This window comes from Rhinolophus sinicus, chromosome 3 (genome assembly GCF_057876585.1).
Source record: "Rhinolophus sinicus isolate RSI-liver-muscle chromosome 3, RSI-T2T, whole genome shotgun sequence".
Lineage (NCBI taxonomy): Eukaryota > Metazoa > Chordata > Mammalia > Chiroptera > Rhinolophidae > Rhinolophus > Rhinolophus sinicus.
In genome coordinates this window covers 106,607,156-106,631,099 of record NC_142503.1, presented here as the reverse complement: position 1 = coordinate 106,631,099, position 23,944 = coordinate 106,607,156, and the positions used below count along the sequence as shown (strand labels likewise).

At 35.4% G+C, this 23,944-nt stretch overlaps 1 protein-coding gene across 1 annotated transcript in view; it reads right to left on the bottom strand.

The window, feature by feature from the left end:
• Nucleotides 1-80: 80 nt before the first annotated feature.
• NEMF (nuclear export mediator factor) overlaps nt 81-23,944 on the bottom strand; it is a 50,992-nt gene continuing 27,128 nt past the window's right edge. The window contains exons 17-33 of the mRNA XM_019735957.3: nt 20,787-20,890; nt 19,313-19,375; nt 15,504-15,616; nt 13,777-13,834; nt 13,252-13,310; nt 13,033-13,153; nt 11,614-11,893; nt 10,856-10,898; nt 10,649-10,698; nt 8,637-8,790; nt 3,651-3,728; nt 3,302-3,499; nt 2,033-2,065; nt 872-972; nt 728-771; nt 570-649; nt 81-281 (exon numbers count right to left, since the gene is read on the bottom strand). Coding sequence (XP_019591516.2) covers nt 204-281; nt 570-649; nt 728-771; nt 872-972; nt 2,033-2,065; nt 3,302-3,499; nt 3,651-3,728; nt 8,637-8,790; nt 10,649-10,698; nt 10,856-10,898; nt 11,614-11,893; nt 13,033-13,153; nt 13,252-13,310; nt 13,777-13,834; nt 15,504-15,616; nt 19,313-19,375; nt 20,787-20,890 — 1,657 coding nt within the window. The 3' untranslated portion in view covers nt 81-203. The remainder of the gene's footprint in view (nt 282-569; nt 650-727; nt 772-871; nt 973-2,032; nt 2,066-3,301; nt 3,500-3,650; nt 3,729-8,636; nt 8,791-10,648; nt 10,699-10,855; nt 10,899-11,613; nt 11,894-13,032; nt 13,154-13,251; nt 13,311-13,776; nt 13,835-15,503; nt 15,617-19,312; nt 19,376-20,786; nt 20,891-23,944) is intronic.

Here is a 23,944-nt window from a genome sequence, read left to right as displayed (position 1 = left end):
TGGTGTTTAACTATCCACAAATATTTTAGGAAATCCTATCATAAACCTCTCTATAAAACTGGAAAAACAAGAATAAGTCCTTTTAGCGAACATAGCAAGGCAATGTTTAGTTAATTTTCAAATGCAGAAGTCTTATTACATGGTAGTTTCATCTCTGAACTTCGAAAAGGCTGTAAATCGAGTATTTTAGGATTTCATTTCAGCTATTTCCTTTTTACATTCAGAAGATTGGGTGCAGACACTTTCACTTTGCCAGGAATGTTTCTTGATAAATCCGTGTCCTAAAAAAAGAGAATTGCTAAATATCTTCACATTCTAAATGGTTAATCGTATTTCTTTTTATGATGATTATGTATTCTCTAACTGTCAGAACAAAGGCATTTCCAAAATTTTCACCTAAAGTGATTTTACTTATTTTATACTGCTTCTAGGAAGACAGCCTTTTCTACCAAAACAACAGCTGCAGCTTGCAACTACTAAATAAAGCAAGAACAAAAAATAGCAAATTATACTGCTGACATTTTTAGTTGCAATAACAATCTCCAGAAAGTCCTGGAGGAATAATTTACCTTAACACTGCGGAATAAGTCTTTTTCTCTTGCAGTTGCTTCTTTGGAATGCATGAAACTATTCAAGGCTGTTTTTGCAGCTATAAATAGAAAATAGAACAATCTACTTTTGTTCAGTCAAGAAATGTTTAAAATCATAATTAAAAAAATTTAAATACCTTTCCCCTTTTTCTGAGCTCCAGGAGTAAGTTTCACTTTGTATCTTTAAAAAAGAATTGCATGTGTTACTAAATAGAGATTACAAAACAATTTACAAATCACTATTGTGACAGGTGTTATGAGTAAATTTAGTGATGACTTACTTATAGTTTGCCATGGTGGTGTAAGGGGCACATATTGGAATGGCAAACAGTAGTACATCTTCAGGATGTGGCTGTCCTGTCAAAGAGTCAAACAGGTTTTCCTAAAAAGGGAAAACAGAAACAACTATTAAAGTAATTTACATCAGTTCTAAAAAGAAAACTCTAAAACCTGTCAAATTGATATGTCAACATATTTTTATCCTTTTCTGATAGACATATAGTCTTAAGTTCTGCTTTATAGCTCCAAAGAGTTTAAGAGCAATGGTGTTTAAATATATAGTTTAGTGCTTATAATTTTTGCCTAGCTTAATGAAAAATGAGGACAATGATTTTCAAAATGGCACTTGTAATACATTTAAGAGAAAGGGAGAAAAAAACTTGGATATTACTCGAGTTGCAGAAAACTACTATGGATTAAGATGAAGCACGAGAATGACCACAAATAGATTTAAATCCATCACATGGAAATTGGGCTGATACTTTGGCTGGACTGGTGGTTCTCAACCATGGAGCTGTACCTCCCAAAAGCCACTGGGCAATGTCTGGAGACATTTTTGGTTGTCACAACTGGGGGAGAGGAATGGGTGGCGGGATAGAGTGCTAACTGCATCTATTGGGTAGAGGCCAAGAATGGGCCCCACAACCAAGAGTTATCCTGCCCCACATATTCACAGTGCTGAAGCTGAGAAACTCCTAGGCTAGGACAGCCTTCTCTTGCCCGTTCTTAAGGAGAAGACCTAGGGCTTCTTCGAGTTCCCACCTGGTGGGCTGCCTACGAGATTGACCATATTTATTTTACAACATGAGTAAATTTTAGAGACCAAATGCTTGGTGCTGAGGTAGTGTCTTTACTATGTGCCATGAACTTTTCTATATGCTTTATGTATATTATCTTAGTTCTCAAAACAACTGTCTCTTACTGGGGACAACTATTACCCCATTCTTCAGATGAGGAAACTGAGGCACAAAGAATAATGTTTCCAAGGTTGCAGTTATACGTAACAAAGCTAGGATCCAAACCCAGAATATATGGATTCCCAGAGCCTGTAGACTTGTCTTAGCCCTTTCAGTTTTAATTAGTCAGGAGTTGTGTGTAAAACGTTCTGGGAACTGAACTGCAGTCCAGAATACGGTAGTGGGAACCCCAACCCCAAATCATACCTCATTTCTCTGTTGATCCAGATCTTGCTCTTCCTGCTCCAAACATAAAATTTACAAAGTCAGCTATAACTTACATTGAAATTCTACACCATTAAAAACTGAGAAAGAAACAGTGATGTAACCAGACCATCAAATCTAACCCACAGGATACGGACCCCAAGATTGTGTTCTTCAGTGTCCTAAAGACTGAGTGAATTAATTGTGTGTCTAATATTTCAGAAAGCAATGCCATTCAAACAGAAAAAAAGATTGTTCTCTGAAGTTTAAAAAAACACACACTTCCACATAGAGTATATACTAAAGCAGTCAATGTTATAAGGACAGTTACAAATGACCACTAAGCTTGATACATTTGACAGGGAAAAAGAAAATGGGAGAATTTTGGTGACCAGAGCTTTTATATTTTAGTCTCTGTTCAACAGTTTTAGGAGAAATTTTCACATACTAAGATAAGCTTAATTTTGTTTGCTTACATTAAACCTACCGGGAGATAACCTATCTGTGAAAGAACGCTCATAATTTATCACTTTTAACGAATACGTATTGAGTCTGGGGTTTACAGAATAAATTACAAATATGAGAACAGTAAAAATCTGAGGACCAAAATTAGTTTTAGTATTACTAAACAACACCGTTCAGCAGAGAAAAAAAAACAATAATAATTTAGGTCACCATAAACATTACCTACACTGAACAGAGCACACAAAAACCAAAACTTAACTGCCATAAATAAAAATACAGGCTGAACTGAAAATGTGTTACAAATTTAGAAAACAAATCCTTTGCTCAGAATTTCAAGAAGATGTATATATTCATGCAAAAACATATGCTTAAGGCTGGGCTTGCTGTATTCAGCCGACAGAACAATTCGGCAACCACCTTAACTAGGAAATGGTTAGCTTCTCATTGGTTTTTCAACCAGGGCACTTGGCACTTGAACTGAGCAGGCACTTCTAACATTAAGGCAATACAGCATATGTTCCTATATAAATCTTAGAGAAGTGCAAATTTATTTTCCACTCATCTTCAAGACAATCCCAATTATTTGTCTTATTTTAACTAAGTCAGTTCCTGCCAGATTCAAAAAAAGCCTCTCCAAAAAGTGATTATTTTATAAAGACTTGTGATAAACTTTTTAAGATACACTTATTAAGACTAGGGTTGCCACTCATCCTGGTTTGAACACTGTTAAGTCCCATGTCCTGGGAAGCCTGGGGTAATGGGGTCACCCTAATTAAGCAAAAGCCCACAGGTGTGTGGTAGTTTTACCTTGTCATCATGTAAATCATCTACTGCCAACTCTTGTAACTCATGAGTTATAACCTCTAGGGAGGGGGTTTCTTTTTTTATGCTGTCCGAGACACTTCGTCCACCTCTAGGCTTCTGAGGCTGTTTCTTCACTGGTTCATCCTTTATTTTTCCTTTCTTTCCCTTTTTCACTTTTTCTTCTCTGTTTGAACCTGCAGACTTTAATTCATAGAGGAAAGAACAAGTAATGTCAATGTTGTCAATATTTTAACAAAAATATATTGAATGCCTAGCATTTATGATAGGCAGTGGTCTGGACACCCCTTAGAAAGTTAAGCAAACGAAGAAAATAGGTTGAGTTGTTACTTACCCCCAGCAATTTCATGATGAGTTCACGGTCTTCTTCGTCTTGGTCCTTGTATTTTTCCTTCATTTTTTTCATTTTACTCTACAAAATCAAAAGACTTTGGTTGGAAAAATTTGGCCGTAAAGAAAGGACAACAGTTTGCAAAGAAAAGGTGCTTCTCTAGTTCTGTCAAAAATGCTTATTGATCAAGATTCCATCACAGAGATAAACCATAGGCCTCACCCTCAAGGAATTGCCCATCTGATGGAAAAAGATGATACATATAAGAGTAAGGATAAATTAATACAACATATTCTAAATAGTACAGGAGAGCTACAAACAAATTATTTTTAAGATAATTTTGAGAAAGGAGACATTTCTTTCAGCTTGAGCAAGAACTGTCGGGAAGAAATAAAGCAAAATTTGGAAGTTACTCTTAAAGGAAAGAAATTTACAGTATTTGGTAATGTACGAAAAGCAAGATTATAAGGTAAAGATGGGACAGAGCAGTAATCGCAAGTCACTGTATTTGGTTGGAGTCAGGATATACATATAATAGAGGAAGAACAGGAAATCAGGCAGCAGAGCGAGGTTGGGTACTGACAATGGAAACTCTTAAGACCGAACTTTATCAAAATAGGGATTTTTACTCAGTGTACACATCCAAATTACCCCAGCAGTTTTTAGAACTACAGATACCCAGGCCTCACCTCCAAAGATTTTTGTCTTGATTATCACAGCTGGGGCCCAAATAACAAATTTCTAAAAATTTAAAGATTTCTTTGAACAGGGCACACACCACACACAAAACACTATAAAAGATGGACAAGTCAGACTTCATTAAAATTAAATGCTGTTCATCAAAAAACTATTATAAAAGTGAAAAAAAAAAATCAAGCCTCAAAATGTGAAAAGTTTTTGTAATACATGTATCCAAGAAAAGACTTGTATCCAGGATTTCAAAGAACTCATATACACCAATGAGAAAGCTGGACGGCCTAGTTTTTAAAATAGGCACTTCAAAGAGTACATTTAAAGGTCTTAAACATGAAAAAGTGCTCAAATGTCATCAACATGGACATGCAAATTAAAGCCAAAATAATATTTCAGTATATACACACTTAAATGACCAAAACTAAAGAAACCACAAACCACCAACCAAAAACCTAATAATACCAAATGCTAGTGAGGATATGGAGCAACAGGAACTCGGATACACTGCTTGTTGGGAAACGTACAAGTACTCTGGAAAACCAGTAACATCTACAAAAGCCAACCACAACCTGCACACTACAACCCAGCAATTCCACTCCTAGCTATACACACCAAAATGCATACTTGTGGATCTAAAAGACACATAAGAATGTCTATCAACAATACTGTAGACTTAAACTGGGGCAGACTCATACAATGGAATGCAAGGCAAAATAACTGTTACATACCACACAGAATGTTGAGTGAAACATGCCAGACAAAAAGGTATGCATCATATGATTGCTTTTATATAAAGTTGAAAAGCAGGCAAAATAATCTACAGTGATTAAAGTAAGAATTTTTTTGGTGGGGGATACAATTTAGAAAGGGGTAAGCAAGAGTGAGTCTTCTGGAGGACTGGAAACATTCTAATGTCTTGATCTGGAAGGTGCTTCCACAGATATATGCATGTATAAAAATTCATTGAGCTAAACACTTAAGATTTGTGGTTTCACTATATACGAGTATACATTATGCCTCAAAAAAAAAAAATCTTGAGACTACAATGAACACTATTACCAATAAATTGAACCAAATGGAAAACCTGGTAAGAACAGAGTTTCTTGGAAAATATAACTAAGGAAAACCAAGTTGAAAAAACAGGAAACCTGAATGGACCTATAATCACTAAAGAAATTTAATTAGCACTTAAAAACCTACCATCAAAACCCTAAATATCAGGCCCAGTTTTACAAGCGAATGCTATCAAATCTCAAGGAACAAATAACTTCCATTTCATACAAAGGTCTAGAGAGCAGAAAAAGTCCCAAACTTACTTTATGAAACTGGTATAACCTAGATACCAAAATCAGACGGCTTCTCATTTAACAGAGGCCAATTTAACAGATTATTCTCAATTTACCACATTAATTAGGGGAGAAAAATAATAGATGCAAAAAGCATTCAAAAAAACTTAACTCATCACTATTAAAAATAAGTTCATAAAGGATATCTACTAACAACCCTCAGGGAACATCCCACAAAGATAAAAATCTCAGATCCAGTCCCCTTAATGTAATTAACGATGAACACTATTACTTCTGCACAGCACTACTGAGGTTTCAGCCAGTGCAAAAAACGTAATAACGGATATTAGGATTAGAAAAGAAAAGCCATTATTTGCAGACAATATGACTGCCTACAGATGAAAATAAAAATAAAAATTCAGTAAGATTGCCTAATCACTAGAATATGAAAATTGTCTTCCCACACACCAGCAACTAATCACTATGAAGTGAAAGTTTTCCAAATATACCATTTACAAAAAGTAAGAAAAGTTATATGTAGTAATATAACTAAGCTAAGTAATACAACTAATTTAATAGCTAAGATGGGTAAGACTCTAGGGGAAGATACATTTTTACTGAAGCATATAAAGTATTCTTACATAATTATAGTTCACACTCAGGAATAGGAAGACTCAATGAGGTACAGATGACAGTTCTCCACAAAATAAAAATTTAACGTACTTTAATAAAAGTTTTAATGAAAAGTAGGGTATTTCATTATATAAATGCAAGAACCATATTATTTATTGTTCTTTTGTATCATTGGACATTAAAGATTATTTTCCATTTTCTTGCTATTATAAATATCAACCTGATGAATATCCTTAGTGCATACACTGATTTCTTTTAGGATCAATTCCTTAAAGTGGAATTGCTGAGTCAGAATAAATGCACTGTTAGGACTCTTGCTGGGAATTCCCATGGTGTGTACTCAAACATTTACTGAATGTCACTGAACACACATGATCTATTAATTTGACAAGTGAAAAAATTCCCCTTGTTTAGATAAGCATTTCTTTTATCACCTTTTTTTTCAGATTTGCCATTTGTCTTTCAATTTTATTGATGGTTCTCTTCTTCACCGGATTTACTTGCATATTATTATATCTTTTTAACATGACTAGCCACTAATTTTTAGTATTTCATACCTTTCCTAACAATCTGTAACATTATTTTGTCATATACTAAGTTTTTAAATATACAATTAGTGGTCCTGTATCTAGAATTTTTTTTTTTTTTAAGATTTTATTGGGGAAGGGGAACAGGATTTTATTGGGGAACAGTGTGTACTTCCAGGACTTTTTTCCAAGTCAAGTTGTTGTCCTTTCAGTCTTAGTTGTGGAGAGCGCAGCTCAGCTCCAGGTCCAGTTGCCGTTGCTAGTTGGGGGGGGCTTAGCCCACCATCCCTTGCGGGACTCGAGGCATCGAACTGGCAACCTTGTGGTTGAGAGGACGCGCTCCAACCAACTGAGCCATGTGGGAGCTCAGTGGCAGCTCAGCTCAAGGTGCCGTGTTCAATCTTTAGTTGCAGGGGGTGGAGCCCACCTTCCCTTGCGGAACTCGAGGAATTGAACCGGCAACCTTGTGGTTGAGAGCCCACTGGCCCATGTGGGAATCGAACCGGCAGCCTTAGGAGTTAGGAGCATGGAGCTCCAACCACCTGAGCCACCGGGCCGGCCCCTGTATCTAGATTTTATTGTTTCACTTTTCTATCTGCCTGTCCTTATGCTAATACCACACTTTAAAAAATTTTTTTTTTATTGGGGAATATTGGGGAACAGTGTGTTTCTCCAGGGCCCATCAGCTCCAAGTTGTTGTCCTTCAATCTAGTTGTGGAGGGCGCAGCTCAGCTCCAAGTCCAATCACTGTTTTCAATCTTCAGTTGTGGGAGTTGAACCAGCAACCTTATAGTTGAGAGCTCGCGCTCTAACCAACTGAGCCACCTGAGCCCCGCCAGTGCCACACTGTTTTAATAATTCTAACATTAAAGGTTTTACTACCTAGTAGAGAAATCCCTTCTCAATCTTCTTTTTCAAGATATTCTTAGCTATTCTCTAGTATTTACTCTTTCAAATGAACTTTAGAATTACTTTATCAAGTTAATTAAAATCTCAATTCTGATTAAAGTCATGTTGAATTTACATAATTATACTGGGAGAACTGATATTTTTCCCATTCATATGTGTAGTACAATCCTTCATTTATTTAAGATCCACTGGGGAAAAAACAGGAAATTCTGATCACTACGGATGGAGGAAAGATCATGAAAGAAGATCTTTATTAAGATTTCAAAGGAATGTTTTTTTAAAAAGGTACACTGATAGATTAGCTCACAATCCCTTCTTTTTCATACTGCTACAGCATTTTAAAAAGTATGTTCTATATCCACTACTTCTTCTTTCAATCACCCACCTTTAATAAAATATATAAGAACTCTAACCAAAAATCGCATTTAACTGAAAAAGAAACTACTAAACTAAATTACCAATAAAGACCAGCACTGCCACTTTACTAGTCCGGTGTCTCTGGCAAATCACAACCTCCCATTCCTCTTGTGCATAAAATGAGATCGTTTGTCAAGATGATCTTAAGGAACATAGAACAGTGATCTCTATGTTCCGTCAACACTATCTTTTAAACTAATTTTCAGTCAAGGGGTGTCACATAGGATTATTTTTTTGCCTACATCATCTGTTTCACTTAAATTTTAAAATATTAAGAGGAACCTCACAGCTTCATTTGTGAACCAACTTGAACAATTCACCCCAAAGTTTTTTATTTTTATTATTAGTTTCAGGTGTACAAAACAAGATAATGATTAGACATTTACACCCTTCACAGATCGCCTCCCCCCCACGTCTACTACCCCTCTGACATTGTACATAGCTATTGCATACCACTGACCATATGCTGGACTTTACATCCCGTGACTATGTATATTATTTTTTTCACCCGTAAGTTTTCTTACCTTTTGTCCTCGCTTTATGGGCTGCACAGCCTGGGCATTTTTGCTTATGTTCTGATGAGTTTCAATGTGTAGAGCGTTTTCTTTTTCTTTGTCCTTTCCTTCTATCACTTCTAAATCCCCTGAGTCACTTGGAAGCTTTTTCTTCTTCATTTCCCTAAATATAAATGAAACGGAAACATCTAATTCTTACAATTTCAAATTCTTAGTGCCCTACAAAAACTACATGGGGAAGTGGACGTGTACAATATATAAAAGACAGTGGCTTCTGCTTAACTTGACAATCACTAGGCTACAGTACACAAAGAAGTGCAAATCGTGACACAGGAAACAGCTGAACGTTTTTCTCTCATGGATTCATCATTCTTTGTCTCACGCAGGCTCAACACATGGTCACCCTGGACTTATCCTTACACAGTAGCCACACTCAGTCCCTCAAAACCCTGATGACCAGGCACTGGGATTTGTAGTCTTTGTATCACCATGGCCTTGGCAGAGCTTAGGTATTCAATAAAACATTTGTTGATTGGTTAGCTGACTAAATAAATGGATAAAAAATAAGCAGATTAAGGAGGAAAGGGAAATTCTATTACTGCGGCATTTTTCCTGTGCAAGCGCTTCTATTTCAAATGCCGCCGCCCTAGGCCAGGTCCTCATCACTTCCCACTCACTTCCTCTGTGGTTTCCTCCATAATCTGTTCTACATGAACTTCCAAATTAATCTTCCTTAATTACTTACCTATGTCACATTCCTATTTAAAATCTTTCAAAAGCGCTCATCACCTTCAAGATAAAATCCAAAATACTTATAGCTTGTCATTCTAAGTTCTCGACTTTTGGTCCGAATTCACTTTGCCAAACTTATCTACTAGTTCACAAACATGAACTGCCGGCTCCTTTCACCTCAGTCTGTTTATTTATCATTTTCTCAAAGCACAATGCATACTGCTTCCCAATTCTGGCCTGCTTTGTTCACGCTAATTCTCCTTGGGAGTCTCTGTGTTCGACTTTATTATCTTCATTTACCTAAGTCCTAATATGTTTTCAAAGTAAACTTCTGATGCGTTTCCTAAGACACCTGAACTCACAGCAATTTCTTGCTCCTCAACTACTGTATCACCTCCAGGTAACACTGAAGTTGACCCTGAACGTGACAGGCTTGCACTCGGAGGCCCCGTAGAAGTGGACCTGCATAGTTTAACCGGTGTTGTTCAGGGCCAGTTGTATTTCTGATCCTCAGTGAGGAATCCACAGATGCAGAGACCAGATTATAGTTACATGCGTTATTTTCAACTGCATGGGGGTTAGCACCCCTAAACCCTGCGTAGTTTAAGGGTCATATGTATTTATAGGTTTATGGCTAGTTCCTGAATCCAGGACTCAAAAGCTTCTTGATGGCACGAACTTTACATGGAACCTCTCTGTATACGTGGTTTCTAGCACAGGCCAGTTACGCAGAGCTCTCTAATTGTTTAATAATCATCTTTCTCAAATAAAAAGGTGTATTTTCCATCCAATCTAGGGCCTCTTCCTTGAGTGCTTTACTAGTTTAAGTCTTTTTCACCCACAGTAGTATTCCTTTCCTTCTGACTCTACCTTTCTATGTGCCTCCCAAGTCCTGCTGTATTTAAAAACAAAAACCAAAAAAAACAAGTCTTCTCTCTTGCATATAAAAAACTTTCCTAGTTAATTTCAAGTATTCCTATTTATTCCTGTCAATGTTGTCCCCAAACCAGTCTATTTAATACATTGCAAACACTACTGTATCTATTTATGTAATAAAAGCTCTGTCTCGTGTTACTTGACCTATCTCACTGATTATAGAGACAGATTAGGGCCCTAAAACACAAAAACCTATCAGAGCTGAATATTAAAAACTAAACAAGATTTCTGCTAAATCTTTGTAATTTAAAGGGGGGACTTTAGAAAAGCCCAGTGATCTGTCATAACTGAATTGTCAATAAAAAATAAAAAAAATTACATGCTTTTCAGTTAGATAACACAAATATGTTTACCTTCTTTCCTTGGCTGACAAATGTCTCCGGCTCTGTAATTTACTGTCACTCTATTCAAATTAAAACAAACCAAAAACAAAACAAAAACAAGCCAATACAACAATATTACTAACATTCATTTTTCAAAAGTAAAATTAAAAATTAGAAAATTACTCTATTCATGGAGAAGAACATGGTGTTCTTCATAACACTCTGCAAACAGCTTACCATATTAGAAGGCTCCTCTTTTGCAGCCAGTTTCTGGAGGGGCCTATGAAAACAGAGGAGCGCACCAGCCTGTAAAAAGCATCCATTTACAAAGTCCCCAAACATTCCCATAGCATACTCTTCATTACTGGCAAGCCCACACATTTTCAAATTTGGTAAAATCAGGACAAATATAATCAAATCGCTCATTTCCTCACACTTTTAAATATATTCTTTAATAGCTGACATATACTAAATGCTTCCTATGTGCCAGGCACTGCCTGATGCTTTACATGCACGTAATCTTCACTTTCACCAAGCAGGAACCTGAAGCTCAGACATAAAGTAACTTGCCCAAGGAGACACCCTGAGACTCACTTTTGGTCTGTCTGACTCCTAAGCCATTCTTAACTACTCCAATGATAATATTTTTATAACTACGGTATTGCTTACTTGGTGATCAATAAGACATTAAAGACTGAAACACCTTATTTTTGGGGTGGAATTGCCTTTTCATATTATTAGCATTTACAACCATTTACTCGTTTCTGTTTTGACCTAGGTTGACCACTTTTCTATTTTCTGTATCTTTCTACTCTGGGTCCTGGGCATTTCTTTAGCGAGATCTACCCCAAAATCAAATGGTGAAAAGATAGGAAGACCCAGGATGATGAAGGGTAAAAGTACTAAGGTCAATCTTGGTATTACATTTGTAAGGATTAACTCTTCATCATTCCCTGCTTACAAAATAAAACTTAAAAGTATGGTTTTTAAATTACCTTTGGGACTGAAGGTGGGACAAGTCAATGGTAGTATCAGGGTAATTTAATGTCTCTTCCCCGGCATCCTGTATTTCGCCACCAGGTTCCCGATCTTTCACTACGTCTTCAGATTCTTCCTCATCTTCAGAGCTTTCCTCCTGAATGAGGGCTTCAGTTAGCTCACCTCCACCACTCGGAATAGTAATCTCCTCCTGATCAACCTGAGTCACGAGTTCCACTTCCACAGGAGTTTCGTGTAATTCCTCTTTCTCCTCTTCACTGCTAGTGTCACCCCCGTCTGTAGAATTACCGTGAGGAAAGTCAGGGTGCTACCACCACAAGAAAGCTAGGTGATCTCTGTGAAAATATCTCATTGACTCCACGTCTCCAAAAATCACCAGAAGAATGCCTGATCACGCCCCAAGGGTACTCTAACTTAGACAAAGGATATTCTGTGTCATGAATTGGTTAGAATAAATGACCTCCAAGATCCTTTACTATAATCTACAGTGCATTTCTTGGCCATCACAACCATTTCTACAATAAAAACTAGAACTTGTCATTGTTAGGTATTTCCAAAAAGGAGGACAACTGAAGTAGTTCTATAAATTCTGCTGCTTTTATTCTAATTTGCACATGAGAATTGAAATGAGACAATATGTGTTATATAATTGTCACACAGCAGGAGGCGTTCACACTTTTGCAAAAGGAACACTGTCTAGTAGTTATAATATGGTCTAGTTGCCTCACCTATAAAATGATTTTGCCACCACTCATCTGACAACGATGGTTGTGAGAATTCAATAAAAAATAATGTAAATAAAGCACTTTAAACACTATCAGGAACATGGTGAAAATTCAAAAAAGTAGAAATCCTATAGTACAATAGCAGTCGTAAATGAAACAATGCAATAATACTCCTAAAAAAGAATGATTCTAGCAGAAAGAATAATTTACAAGGCATATTTTCCCTAGTTCCTTCAGGTGGGTAGGTAAATTTATTTCAGTAACCATAGTTGCTCTCTATTGGAAGCAAACATATTATTAAATCAAGCTAAATTCTCATAAAGGAAATTGTACTTGTTAGAAATTCATCTTTGTATCGCTTCTAATTCCTAAACCCAAAGTAAATGCTCATTCATATATACCTGAGCCTATCTGTTAAACACATTTGTATATTACCCATTAAATACTGAAGTTTTACTACATAACCATGTACTTAACTATATTAGATATGGATCCAATTATTTTTATAATTCACTAGAATTATAAGTATATTTAACATTTCCCAAAACAAAGTTCAGTAAAACTGATATCAAATTTTTTTTTGAAATTTCAATTATCTCAAAGGAGACGTGATCTTCTAGGTAAGAATTTAGAAGCAGAATTAGACAACAGAAAACACTATAAGCTACTTTATTAAAATCCATACACTACCTAGTTGTTCCATTTCTTCTGATATGAGTTCACTTGTGCAACTCGCCAGCGTCTCCATGTCTTCATCCTGCACTCTGACTTTTCGCTCACCCCGATGTCTCCAAACACAAGACTCATCTACCTGTGGAAATAGTTCTTTTTCATTGATGGAACTTCAGGTCAGACTAGCGAAAGTCAGAAAAACAAACAAACAAACAAAACGAAGAAGATGAAGAGTACCTTAAACAGGAAGCTAAACCCCATCATTAGATATGAGGGAGGGAGGAAATTCTTTTTTCCTAAAAAGACAATGTACATAGATGTTTTAAAAATCTGTTTTCTTCATTTTATTCTTACAAGATATCTGACATCAACGGTCACATTTGTTTTGTTGTTTTTGTCATGAAGGAACATTTCCTATTTACAGAATTCGGCATTATGTAAGAAACAGGAAGTAAGAAAGAAAAAATATGATGGCTTGCTCTCATCCTTTGGGTTAGTCAGACCCTGAATAATCCATTTTTACAAAAAAGGTCGTGCTATACTTTCTTACCCTTATACCTTTAAACTATGTAAAAGTACATTCTCATCAATAAAAATACATGTGGAGATGACATGACAAATGCAAAATTTGTCATGACAAATAAGGCAAAATTTTCCTTATTTCCGAACAGACTTTATATATGAATCAACATAATTAGTGTCTGTTCTGAGAATATTAATAGATGGTCCTCAAACCCGTCTCCATAATCCACTGACAATTACCTCTTATCATGAAGCTTCCTGTTGTCAAATATTCTCCAGTTGGTGCTGTTTTAGACACCTGAGGGGCACAATAATACATTATACTCTTGGCTTAAGTATATTTTTATTTTCACTAGAGAAAGTAAAGTCATATTCAAGTAAACAGCACTATGCCCTGAAAAGCTTATTAATTTAGCAAAAATTCTCAACGTTGAAGGGGTAGATAGCTTTCTTCACTGACAGATACACCTTTGGCAGTTATAAAGAAAAGAAGTAATGGAGGATAGATACACTACATCGATAATTTTCAAATGCCTTGGACTAGGGCCAGGACTGGTCCACATGTTTCCTCTAACATGAGGTATCAGAAAAATAAAATAGTTTAATAAGCTTATCATAAAACTATACTTACTAGAAGTATATTTATTAAATAAAACTCTTTTCTGAGATAGTCTTTTTTTAAATAATAAAATAATCTTTCATTTTAGGAAATAAAGAGGATAGCAAAATTTTTCAAATATATTCTAATTTGTCAAAATAGGAAGTTAGCAAGATACTTCTACACTTTAAAAAATTTTTATACATCTGTGAAACCCCCAAAACATATTCGTAAAAGAATTAAAGCCACTTTTATAACAAGACTGAGGTAAAATATCTAATCTTAGAAGTGATATTAATTTCCTAAAATCACAGTATTACAGCATAGGAGAAAATAATACATATAAACATAAAATGAAACTAAATCTAAAGAAGGATAATGGTACTGAACTCTTTTTACCTTGCTGTATAGCTTTAAGACCTTGTAAAAGTATATCATTTATTATAATTCATTTTTAGTTTAAATGTTTTAATTTATATTCCTCTTTTGTACACATAGATGGGTATACGTACTTCACAGAAAAATATAACAATCTCATATAGCTACGTTTATGCCCTTTGCAACTTTGGGCAGGTTTTTCCTTTTAACAGTTTAAGTTAAATTGCTCACAAATTTTTTCTTACAGAGTTAAACTTATCTGCAATGTAACTCCTCATTTCTAATGTGTGCACACCCTGCCATCTCTATTTCTTTTTTTTCTTTATTAAGTTTATTGGAGTGACATTGGTTAATGAAATTTTATAGGCTTCAAGTGTACAATTCTCTAATACATCATCTATATACTGCATTTTGTGTTCACCACCCAGAGTTAAATTTCATTATAATTCTTGAAAATGTTGTCTCAATAGCAGTGTGAAGTCAAATATGGAATAAAACATCATCAAATAAAATAACATCAAGCACAAAGGAGGGCAATTACTAACACCAAGTGAATACAAAACCACTGGCTATACCTACTTTTCTAGAAGGGCCAATGAGAATTCAGGAAATTCCAGAGACGCATAGGAGAAAGACCTTTCAGGTCAGTATGCCAGTCATAATTGGGGCACTCGTTATCCCATATAATCCCATAAATGAAGAGATCATTCTCTCTTCATTTAGGTCTCTTCTGCTCAAATCTTACCTTCACAGAAAGTCTTTCCCCGACACTTTATTCAAAATGGTGGCCCCTATCATTCTCTCACTCTACTTTAAAAAAATCTTTATAGCAATTGCTACCTGACATTATGTATGCATTTTTCCTTCACCTCCAAAATGTCAGCTTCATCAAGGTAGGAACTTAGCCTTATTCACTTCTATTCTATACCCTCACAATTTGGTACACAGTAGCTCTTGATAAATTGAGAAGAAGGACCACGGCCCTTATTACCTGATGATGGTACACCCACCAGGCACTAGTGATAATTCGGGCATCCCAGGCAGCACTGTAGCAAAGTGCCATTGTGCCAGCTTCAGTCAAGGTCCGAGGGGGAATGGGTTCTCCTGGAACAACAACGCTACAATGCTTCAGTACCCATGCAGCCTTTCTATAGAGCAAGACAGGAAAACCACAGCCTGGCAGATTCCATCTTCCTGTATCTTACATACATATTACAGTTTTATTTCAGTATTACAAAAAGTTACTACATTTATTAAACATGTATTTACACAGAGGCTTTTAAATGGCCTAAGTAAATAAAACAAGTTAGAAAAGAAATATCCCCCTTATATCAATAATTGTAACTTCATTTGAAAAAGGAAAATTTTTAAAAATCTATTTAAAGTTTAAAAACTTCCAGAATTACTACAGATTGCTTAAATCATCAAAATGAAGAGCATATTAATACATGCTCTAGTTAATTTCAGATATTTTTAAGTTGGAATATAATTCATAAAATTCACCCTTTAATTCAATGGGTTTTAGTAGACTCATAAAGCTATACAAGCATTACCATCAATTCCAGAACATTTTCATCATCCCCAAAAGAAATCCTATATCCATTAAAATAAGTCACTTTCCATTTTTCCTGCCCCTGGCAATCACTAATCTACTTTGTCTCTATGGATTTGCTGATTTTGGAATTTCATATACCGCTGACTTTTGAACACAAATTTTTTTCAATCAATACTGTATGTGTATTTTCTCTTCTTTATGATTTTAATAACATTTTTTCTCTGGTGTGCTTTATTGTTAAGGGTACAGTATATATACAAATACATATAGCATATAAAATGGGTGTTAATCTATGGTTTATGTTACAGGTCAACAGTAGGCCATTAGTACTTAAGTTTTTGGGGAATCAAAAGTTATACACTGATTTTCAACTGCACAGGGGTGGGGTGGTCTGGCGCCCCTAACCCCAACTCTAAATGGATTCATGTGTCTGGCTTCTTTCACTTAGCATGTTTTCAAGGTTCATCCATGTTAGAGCATGTTTCAGCACTTTGTTTCTTTTTAAATCTGAATAATATTCCACTACGGATACACCACATTTTATCTACTCAACCATTGATGGACATATAGGTTGTTTCCATTTCTTGGCTATTATAAATAATGCTGCTATGAATATTTGCAAACAATTTTGTGTGGACATGTTTTCAATTATCTTGGTTATATACCTTGAAGTGCAATTGGTAAATTCTATGTTTAACGTTTTGGGGAACAGCTAAACTATTTTCTGTAGCATCTCGATCATTTTCCATTCCCACCAACAGTGTGTAAGAGTTTCAATCTCTCCACATCCTCACCAACACTTGTTATTGTCTGCTTTTGTATTGTAATCATGCTTTTCATTTTCCCATTGTAACCATTCTAGTGGGTGTGAAGTGGTATCTCATTATGGTTTTGATTTGCATTTCCCTAATGATGAATGATGCCGAGTATCTTATGTGCTTGTTAGCCATTTATATATCTTTGGAGAAATGTCTATTTGAATCTACTGCTCATTTTTAAATTGGTTTTTCTGTCTATCATTGAATCTTAAATGGTTCTTTGGATGCTGGTCCTTTACCAGATAAATGATTTGCAAATATTTTCTCCCATTCTGTGAGTTATCTCTTTTACTTTCTTGATAGTGTCCTTTGAATTAAAGTTTTTTTATTTCAATTAAGTCCATTTCATGTGTTTTTTCTTTGGTGGCTTATGCTTTTTGTGTCATCTAAGCAGTAACTTCCTAATGCAAGATTATGCCTTATTTTCTTCTAACCGTTTTACAGTTTTAGCTCTTAAGTTTAGGTCTTTGATGCATTTAATTTTTATAAATGGTATGCAGAAGGGGATCTAAATTCATTCTTTTGTCCATAGATATTAGTGGTCCCAAGACCATTCTGTCTCTCCATTGTTGAAAATCAACTGACCATAAACAAGGAATCTTAAGTCTCTTCATTGATTTATCTGTCCCTCCTCATGCCAATACCACACTCCTTTGATTACTGTTGCTTTGTAGGTTTTGAATCAGGAAGTGTGAGTACTCCAATTTTATTCTTCATTTTCAAGAATGATTTGGCTAATTTGGGTCCTTTGCATTTCCATATGAATTTTGGGATCAGCTTGTCCATCTGCCAAAAAAAGACAGTTGGAATTCTGAGAGGGATCGCACTGAATTTGTAGATTAATATTGGAAGAATTGCCATTAGAACAATATTAACACTTCCAATCCATAAATACTTCTTTCCAATTATGTAGGTCTTCTTTAACTTCTTTCAATGATTTTTTTGTTGTTTCAGGTGTATGTCTTGTATTTCTTTAGTAAATTTACTAAGTATTTTATTCTTTTTAATGCTATTACAAGTGGGTGGTTTTAACTTTCTTTTAGTATTGCTGATTGCTAGTATTTAGAAATACAACATAAGTGCTATCAGTCTATAGCTTCCTTTTCTTGTGATGTCTGTGTCTAGTTTGACAGGGTAAAACAGCCTTACAGAAGAGTTAGAAAGCATTTCCATTTCTTCTGGAAGAGTTTGTGAACCATTGGTACTCAATCTTCTTTAAAAGTTTGGTAGACGTAACCAGGGAAGCCATGTGGGCCTGAGATTTCTCTTGTATGTAGGCTTTTCTTATTATTAATTCAATCTCTACTTGTTATTGGTTTGTTTTGATTTTCTATTTCACCTTGGGTTATTTTGTTAGTTTGTGTTTTTCTAGGAATTTGCCCATTTCCTCTAGGTTCTCTAATTTGTTGCTATACAACTGTACAGTTCCCTCATAATCCTTTCGATTTCTGTGAAGTTGATAGAAATGTCCCCTCTTTTGTTCCTGATTTTAGGAATTAGAATCTTCTCTCATTTTTTTGGTCAGTCTAGCTACAGGTTTATCAATTGTGTGGATCTTTTCAAAGAACGAACTTTGTTTCTACTCATTTTTCTCTACTGTTTTTCTATTGTTCCATTTATTCCCACTCTATCACTTCCTTCCTTTCCTTACTAAGGGTTATTTGCTTTTCTTTTCCTAGATCTTCATGTGCACAACCGTGTTATTGACCTGAGATCTTACCTTTTTTATTATAGGCGTCACTGCCATAAATTTCTCTTTAAGCACTGCTTATGCTGCTTCTCATAAGTTGACACATTTTCATTTTGTTCATCTCAAAGTATTTTCTAACACCCCCTGTGATTTCCCCTTTGACCCATTATTTATGAGTGTTGTTTAATTTCCATATATTTGCGAAGTTTCCAAATGTTCTCCTATTAGTGGTTTCTAACTTCCATTATGGTCAGAAACTTACTTGGTGTGATTTCAACAGTTTTAAGTTTACTGAGACGTGATTTATAGACTATCATATGGTCTGTCCTGGAGAATATTCCATGTACATTTGAGAAGAATGAATGAGAATCTACTGTTGTTAGGTGGAACGTACTAGAGATATGTGTTAGATCTAGTTAACTTACAGTGTTCTTCAAATCTTCTGTTTCCTTATTGATCTTATATCTAGTTATTCTATCCAGACTGAAAGTTAGGTATTGAAGTCTTAACTATTATTGTTGAATTACCTATTTCTCCCTTCAATTCTGTCAGATTTTGCTTCATGTATTCTAGGGCTCTGTTGTTAGGTGCATGTGTTTATAACTGTTTTATCTTATTGATGGATTCACCCTTTTATCATTACAAAGTGTTCTTTATCTCTATTGACAATCTTTGCCTTATACTAAAATATTTTAAAGAAAGGAATTAAAGTTCTGAATACTAGAAAAGTACATTACCTGTTGGATTTTTAATTACACAGCTAGTAGCTCCATGAAGATCAGCATGTACATAAATGTCCCCTTAAAAACAAGAAATGAAACTTTAAATCCTGTTTTTAAGTTAAAATTATTTATTTATTTATTTGTTTGTTTGTTTAATCAGTTCAAAATCTTAAAGGGATTAGAAGGCATATAAAAAAAAGTCCATCTCCCACTCCTGGGAGATTTCTCATAGGCCTCCTTATAGGAAGGCAATGTTAATAAGGTAGATTACAAAAATGGTCACAATTCCTCTCCCTCCCTCTATTCACACCTCTTTGCTCTGTGCTGGTGAAATTTCTCCCACCAAGAAGTAGAGTCCACTTTCCCATCCCTTGAATCTGGACCTGTCCCGTGATCTGCCTTGGCCACTCGAATGTGGCAGATGTGACCAGGTGCCAGTTCCCAGCCTAGGCCCTGAGAGACCTGTGTGTTTCCTCCCCTAGAAACTTGCTGAGGTACCATGTGAGCAAGCCTAGGCTAGACTGCTGGAAGGTGAGAGACACATGGAGCAGGTGAGTCATCCCAGCAAGTGCAAAGGCCCTGAGGACTATGGGTGTTTGACATGTATGAAGAGCAGTCAGGAGGCCAGACAAGGCAGAGTGGTCATAAAGGCAGCTGGAAAAGAAGCCAGGAGTCTTGTAAGCCATGATGAGGACTTCCTGTTTCATTCTAAGTATGTGATAGCAATGAACGAACAAAAGAGCAAACAGATAAATGCAGGTGTAAATGCTCAGCCAGAGAAAAGCAAAGGTCATAGTTCCTAATAGGAAAAATGAGCAGCCATTGTTGCTGTAGACACGTCATCTGGGATCTGAAACTCAAAGAACAAAACCCATACTGTTCCCTGACTGGCTCAGTTCACAATGAACAGTGCTAGAGAAGACAGAGGCCAAGCCCTGGATACCATGTAACCTGATCCCTGTTGCTTTCTTTCCTGGTTGATATCAGCGGACATATCAGATTAGCTCTGATATTGGTTACTGATTTCTGATACCCACACTGAGGTTTTAGCCACTGTGAGGTGGTTATAAAAATTAATAAAAGGCCTTGCACCACAGGGTTTAAATACTGTTTCTAAATGTGAAAAAAAAAGGTTGCAAACTTCAGCACCTAAAAATTAAGCTTTAAAAAATTTGATCTACAATGACTCTGGAAGATTTAAGCTATTTTGTTAATAGAGTACAGAATTAAAAGTCCAATACTGCAGATTAATTCAGCATTACTATTTAGGAATACTCACTTAAAATGAGAATTAAGTGTCAAATCATAAACCATCAAGCATCAAACACTTTCTACCAATTAAATGTGTCAAAAAGAACTTTAAGACGAAAATCTATACTTAATATTGAATGTGTCAAAAAGAACTTTAAGATGAAAATCTATACTTAATATTGAGATAACTGATCCAATTACTTAAGAGAAAATTCTTTAGAGTTTTAATCTTACTTACCTGGTGTCAAGTATCTTTTCACAATTATTTCATTTTGTTGCTGATCTCGTCCACCTATAATCAGATAGTTCTCTGAGCTAATGAACCACAGAAATTTCTCAAACCTACCAAATTGAAAGAAAAAAGTTAGCATATCTTTTCCTTTATAGTTGTCTAAATTCACACACTTTTTTAAAAAGAAAACAAAACAAAACAGGAAACTGTCCTGTGTAGGTTTAGACAGCTTGATAATTTGATTGTTCTTAGGGCATCAAGTTGAATTTTATTGAAAACTTATAATTCAAATTGCCCTAGGACATTCTTAAGACAGTCTGAGAAGAAAGCAACTAAATTCTATGTTTAAAAAAATATGTTCTCTCCTTATCTCCCTCTCATGTAGATAACCTCTTAAACTCAAGGATAACCTAAAAAAATATGTTTTACATATTTACAACAACGAATTATACAAAGTAAAAGCATAAAATGTCACACGGTCCCTAGGTATAACTTTCTTTCGGTGGGGCACTGGATATGTTTTGGGACAACCACTGGTAAGAAAGAAACATTTTCCCTGTCCTCCATTAGTTAACTGAATGTTTATATATATGACATCTTTTATATTTTTTTTGGCTGACGACCAAAAATTGCCTTCATTAATGTAAAATTTTAATTTTTCTCAAGAGACAAAGTAATTTGGGTTTTCATGATTAACATGTACCATCACAATAAAAAGTAATGAGTGTATATTTGTGTGACATTTAGAAAATGATGTGCAATAGTGATGAACATAAATATGTCCTGTACTACATATGACTTCTGAGATAATCGTTTTCATGATTTAATCTACAATTTAAAAACTTCTGGCTAAAGATGTTAGATTGAGCACAGGGATTAAACCAAAATCCCAAAATATAACAGCAAAAGGATTTTACCCCTATTTTTGAATCTGATTTTTGACTGAGTAATACATACTCGTATACATGGCTCAAAAAAATTTTTTTTTCTTTTTTTAAAGATTTTATTGGGGAAGGTGAACAGGACTTTATTGGGGAACAGTGTGTACTTCCGGGACTTTTTTCCAAGTCAAGCTGTTGTCCTTTCAATCTTAGTCGTGGAGGGTGCTGTTCAGCTTCAAGTTGTCCTTTCAATCTTAGTTGTGGAGGGCGCAGCTCAGCTCCAGGTCTAGATGCCATTGTTAGTTGCAGGGGGCGCAGCCCACCATCCCTTGCGGGAGTCGAACTGGCAACCTTGTGGTTGAGAGCCCACTGCCCATGTGGGAATTGAACCGGCAGCCTTCAAAGTTAGGAGCACGGAGCTCCAACCACCTGAGCCACCAGGGCGGCCCTCAAAAAATTTTTAAATTATATACAAAGGTATAGTGAAGATCCTGCATCACTTTAGTTCCCACCACCACGTCTGAAAGGGAGCCATTGTGATTAGCTTCCTGTTTATCCCTCTCCAGAGTTTACTTATATATGCAAAAGCTAAAATAAAATGCTTATCTTAAACCTTTTTTTTAACACAACACACACTGTTCTGCATATTGCTTTCTTTTATCACTTAAAGATATATTTTTCTAATTGGTGAATTAATGTACTATACTTATTTAACTGCTTCCCTATTAATGGGAAAGAGGTATATAAAATCCACAAGGACAAAGAAAATGAGACAGATAAATCAAGGATGTATTTTGTAATCATCTTAGTAAAGGAATGTATAACACACCAAAGATAAAAATTTTAAAAAAGGCAATAAAGGTGGCCAGATGGCTCAGTTGGTTAGAGCACGAGCTCTGAACAACAGGGTTGCTGGTTCGATTCCCACATGGGCCAGTGAGCTGCGCCCTCCACAACTAGATTGAAGGCTATGAGCTGCCACTGAGCTGCTGGAGGGGTGGCCGGATGGCTCAGTTGGTTAGAGTACAAGCTCTCAGCAACAAGGTTGCCAGTTCAATTCCCGCATGGGATGGTGGGCCGCGTCCCCTGCAACTAAGATTGAAAACGGCAACTGGAATTGGAGCTGAGCCGCAACCAGATTGAAGGACAATGGCTTGGAGCTGATGGGCCCTGGAGAAGCACACTGTTCCCCAATATCCACTCCCCCCAAAAAAAGGCAGTAAGAAAGAACATAGAACAAGTGGGACACACAGAAAGCAAACAGTAAGATGGGTAGATTTAAACCCAAATATATCAGAAATTACATTAAGTATAAATGTAGTCAATTCTCCAGGTAAAATGCAAAGACTGTCAGACTGGAAAACAAGAATGTATGAATACTCCTTTAAAACATAAGGAGATAAAAAGGTTGAAATATAATGAGAAGAAAAAGATATACCACACGAACAGCAACCAAAAGAAAGCTGATGTAGTTTTAGTATCTCACACAGAACGAAAAAATAAGTTAAAAGGCATTTCATTAAAGTTAATAAAAGGCTCAATTCACTAGGAAGATATAACAATTCTAACTTGTATCATCTAATTACATAGCCTCATATATAGAAAGCAAAAACTGGCAGAAATAAAAGGAGAAATAGACAAATCCATAATTGTGTGATATTTAACATACCTCTCTCAATAACTGAGAAAACAATTATTAAAAGAGAAATTAAATTAGTAAAGATATCAAAGATTTCAACAACATGGTTAATAAGTACGACCATGGTTGATATTTAGAGAAATGCACTCAACTGTAGAATAGACACTCTTTTCAATTCTATCTGAAACATTTATAAATGAAGCTGACAATAAATATGCTGGGCCATAAAGCAAGTTAACCAACAAACGTCAAAGGATTGAGCTAATTCAGAACACCATCAATGACCATTATGCAAATTAAGCTAGAAATCAGTAACAAAAAAATAACCAAAAAAGCCCCATATATTTGGAAATTAATAAATATATTTCTAAATAATGCATAAGTGAAGAAATCAAAATGAAAATTAGAATATATTTTGATGTGAAAAATAATTAAAATAGTATATAACAAAGCTTTTTAGATGAAGTCAAAACCAGGCTTACAGGGAAACTTATTTCCTTAAATATACATTAGAAAAAAGGCTGGAAAAAAATATCAAGGTACTAAGCTTCCAACTGAAGAAATCAGAAAGGGAACTACAAGTGAATCTCAAAGAAAAGTAAAAGGATGAAAAAAAACAATAAAATACAGAGCACATATACAAT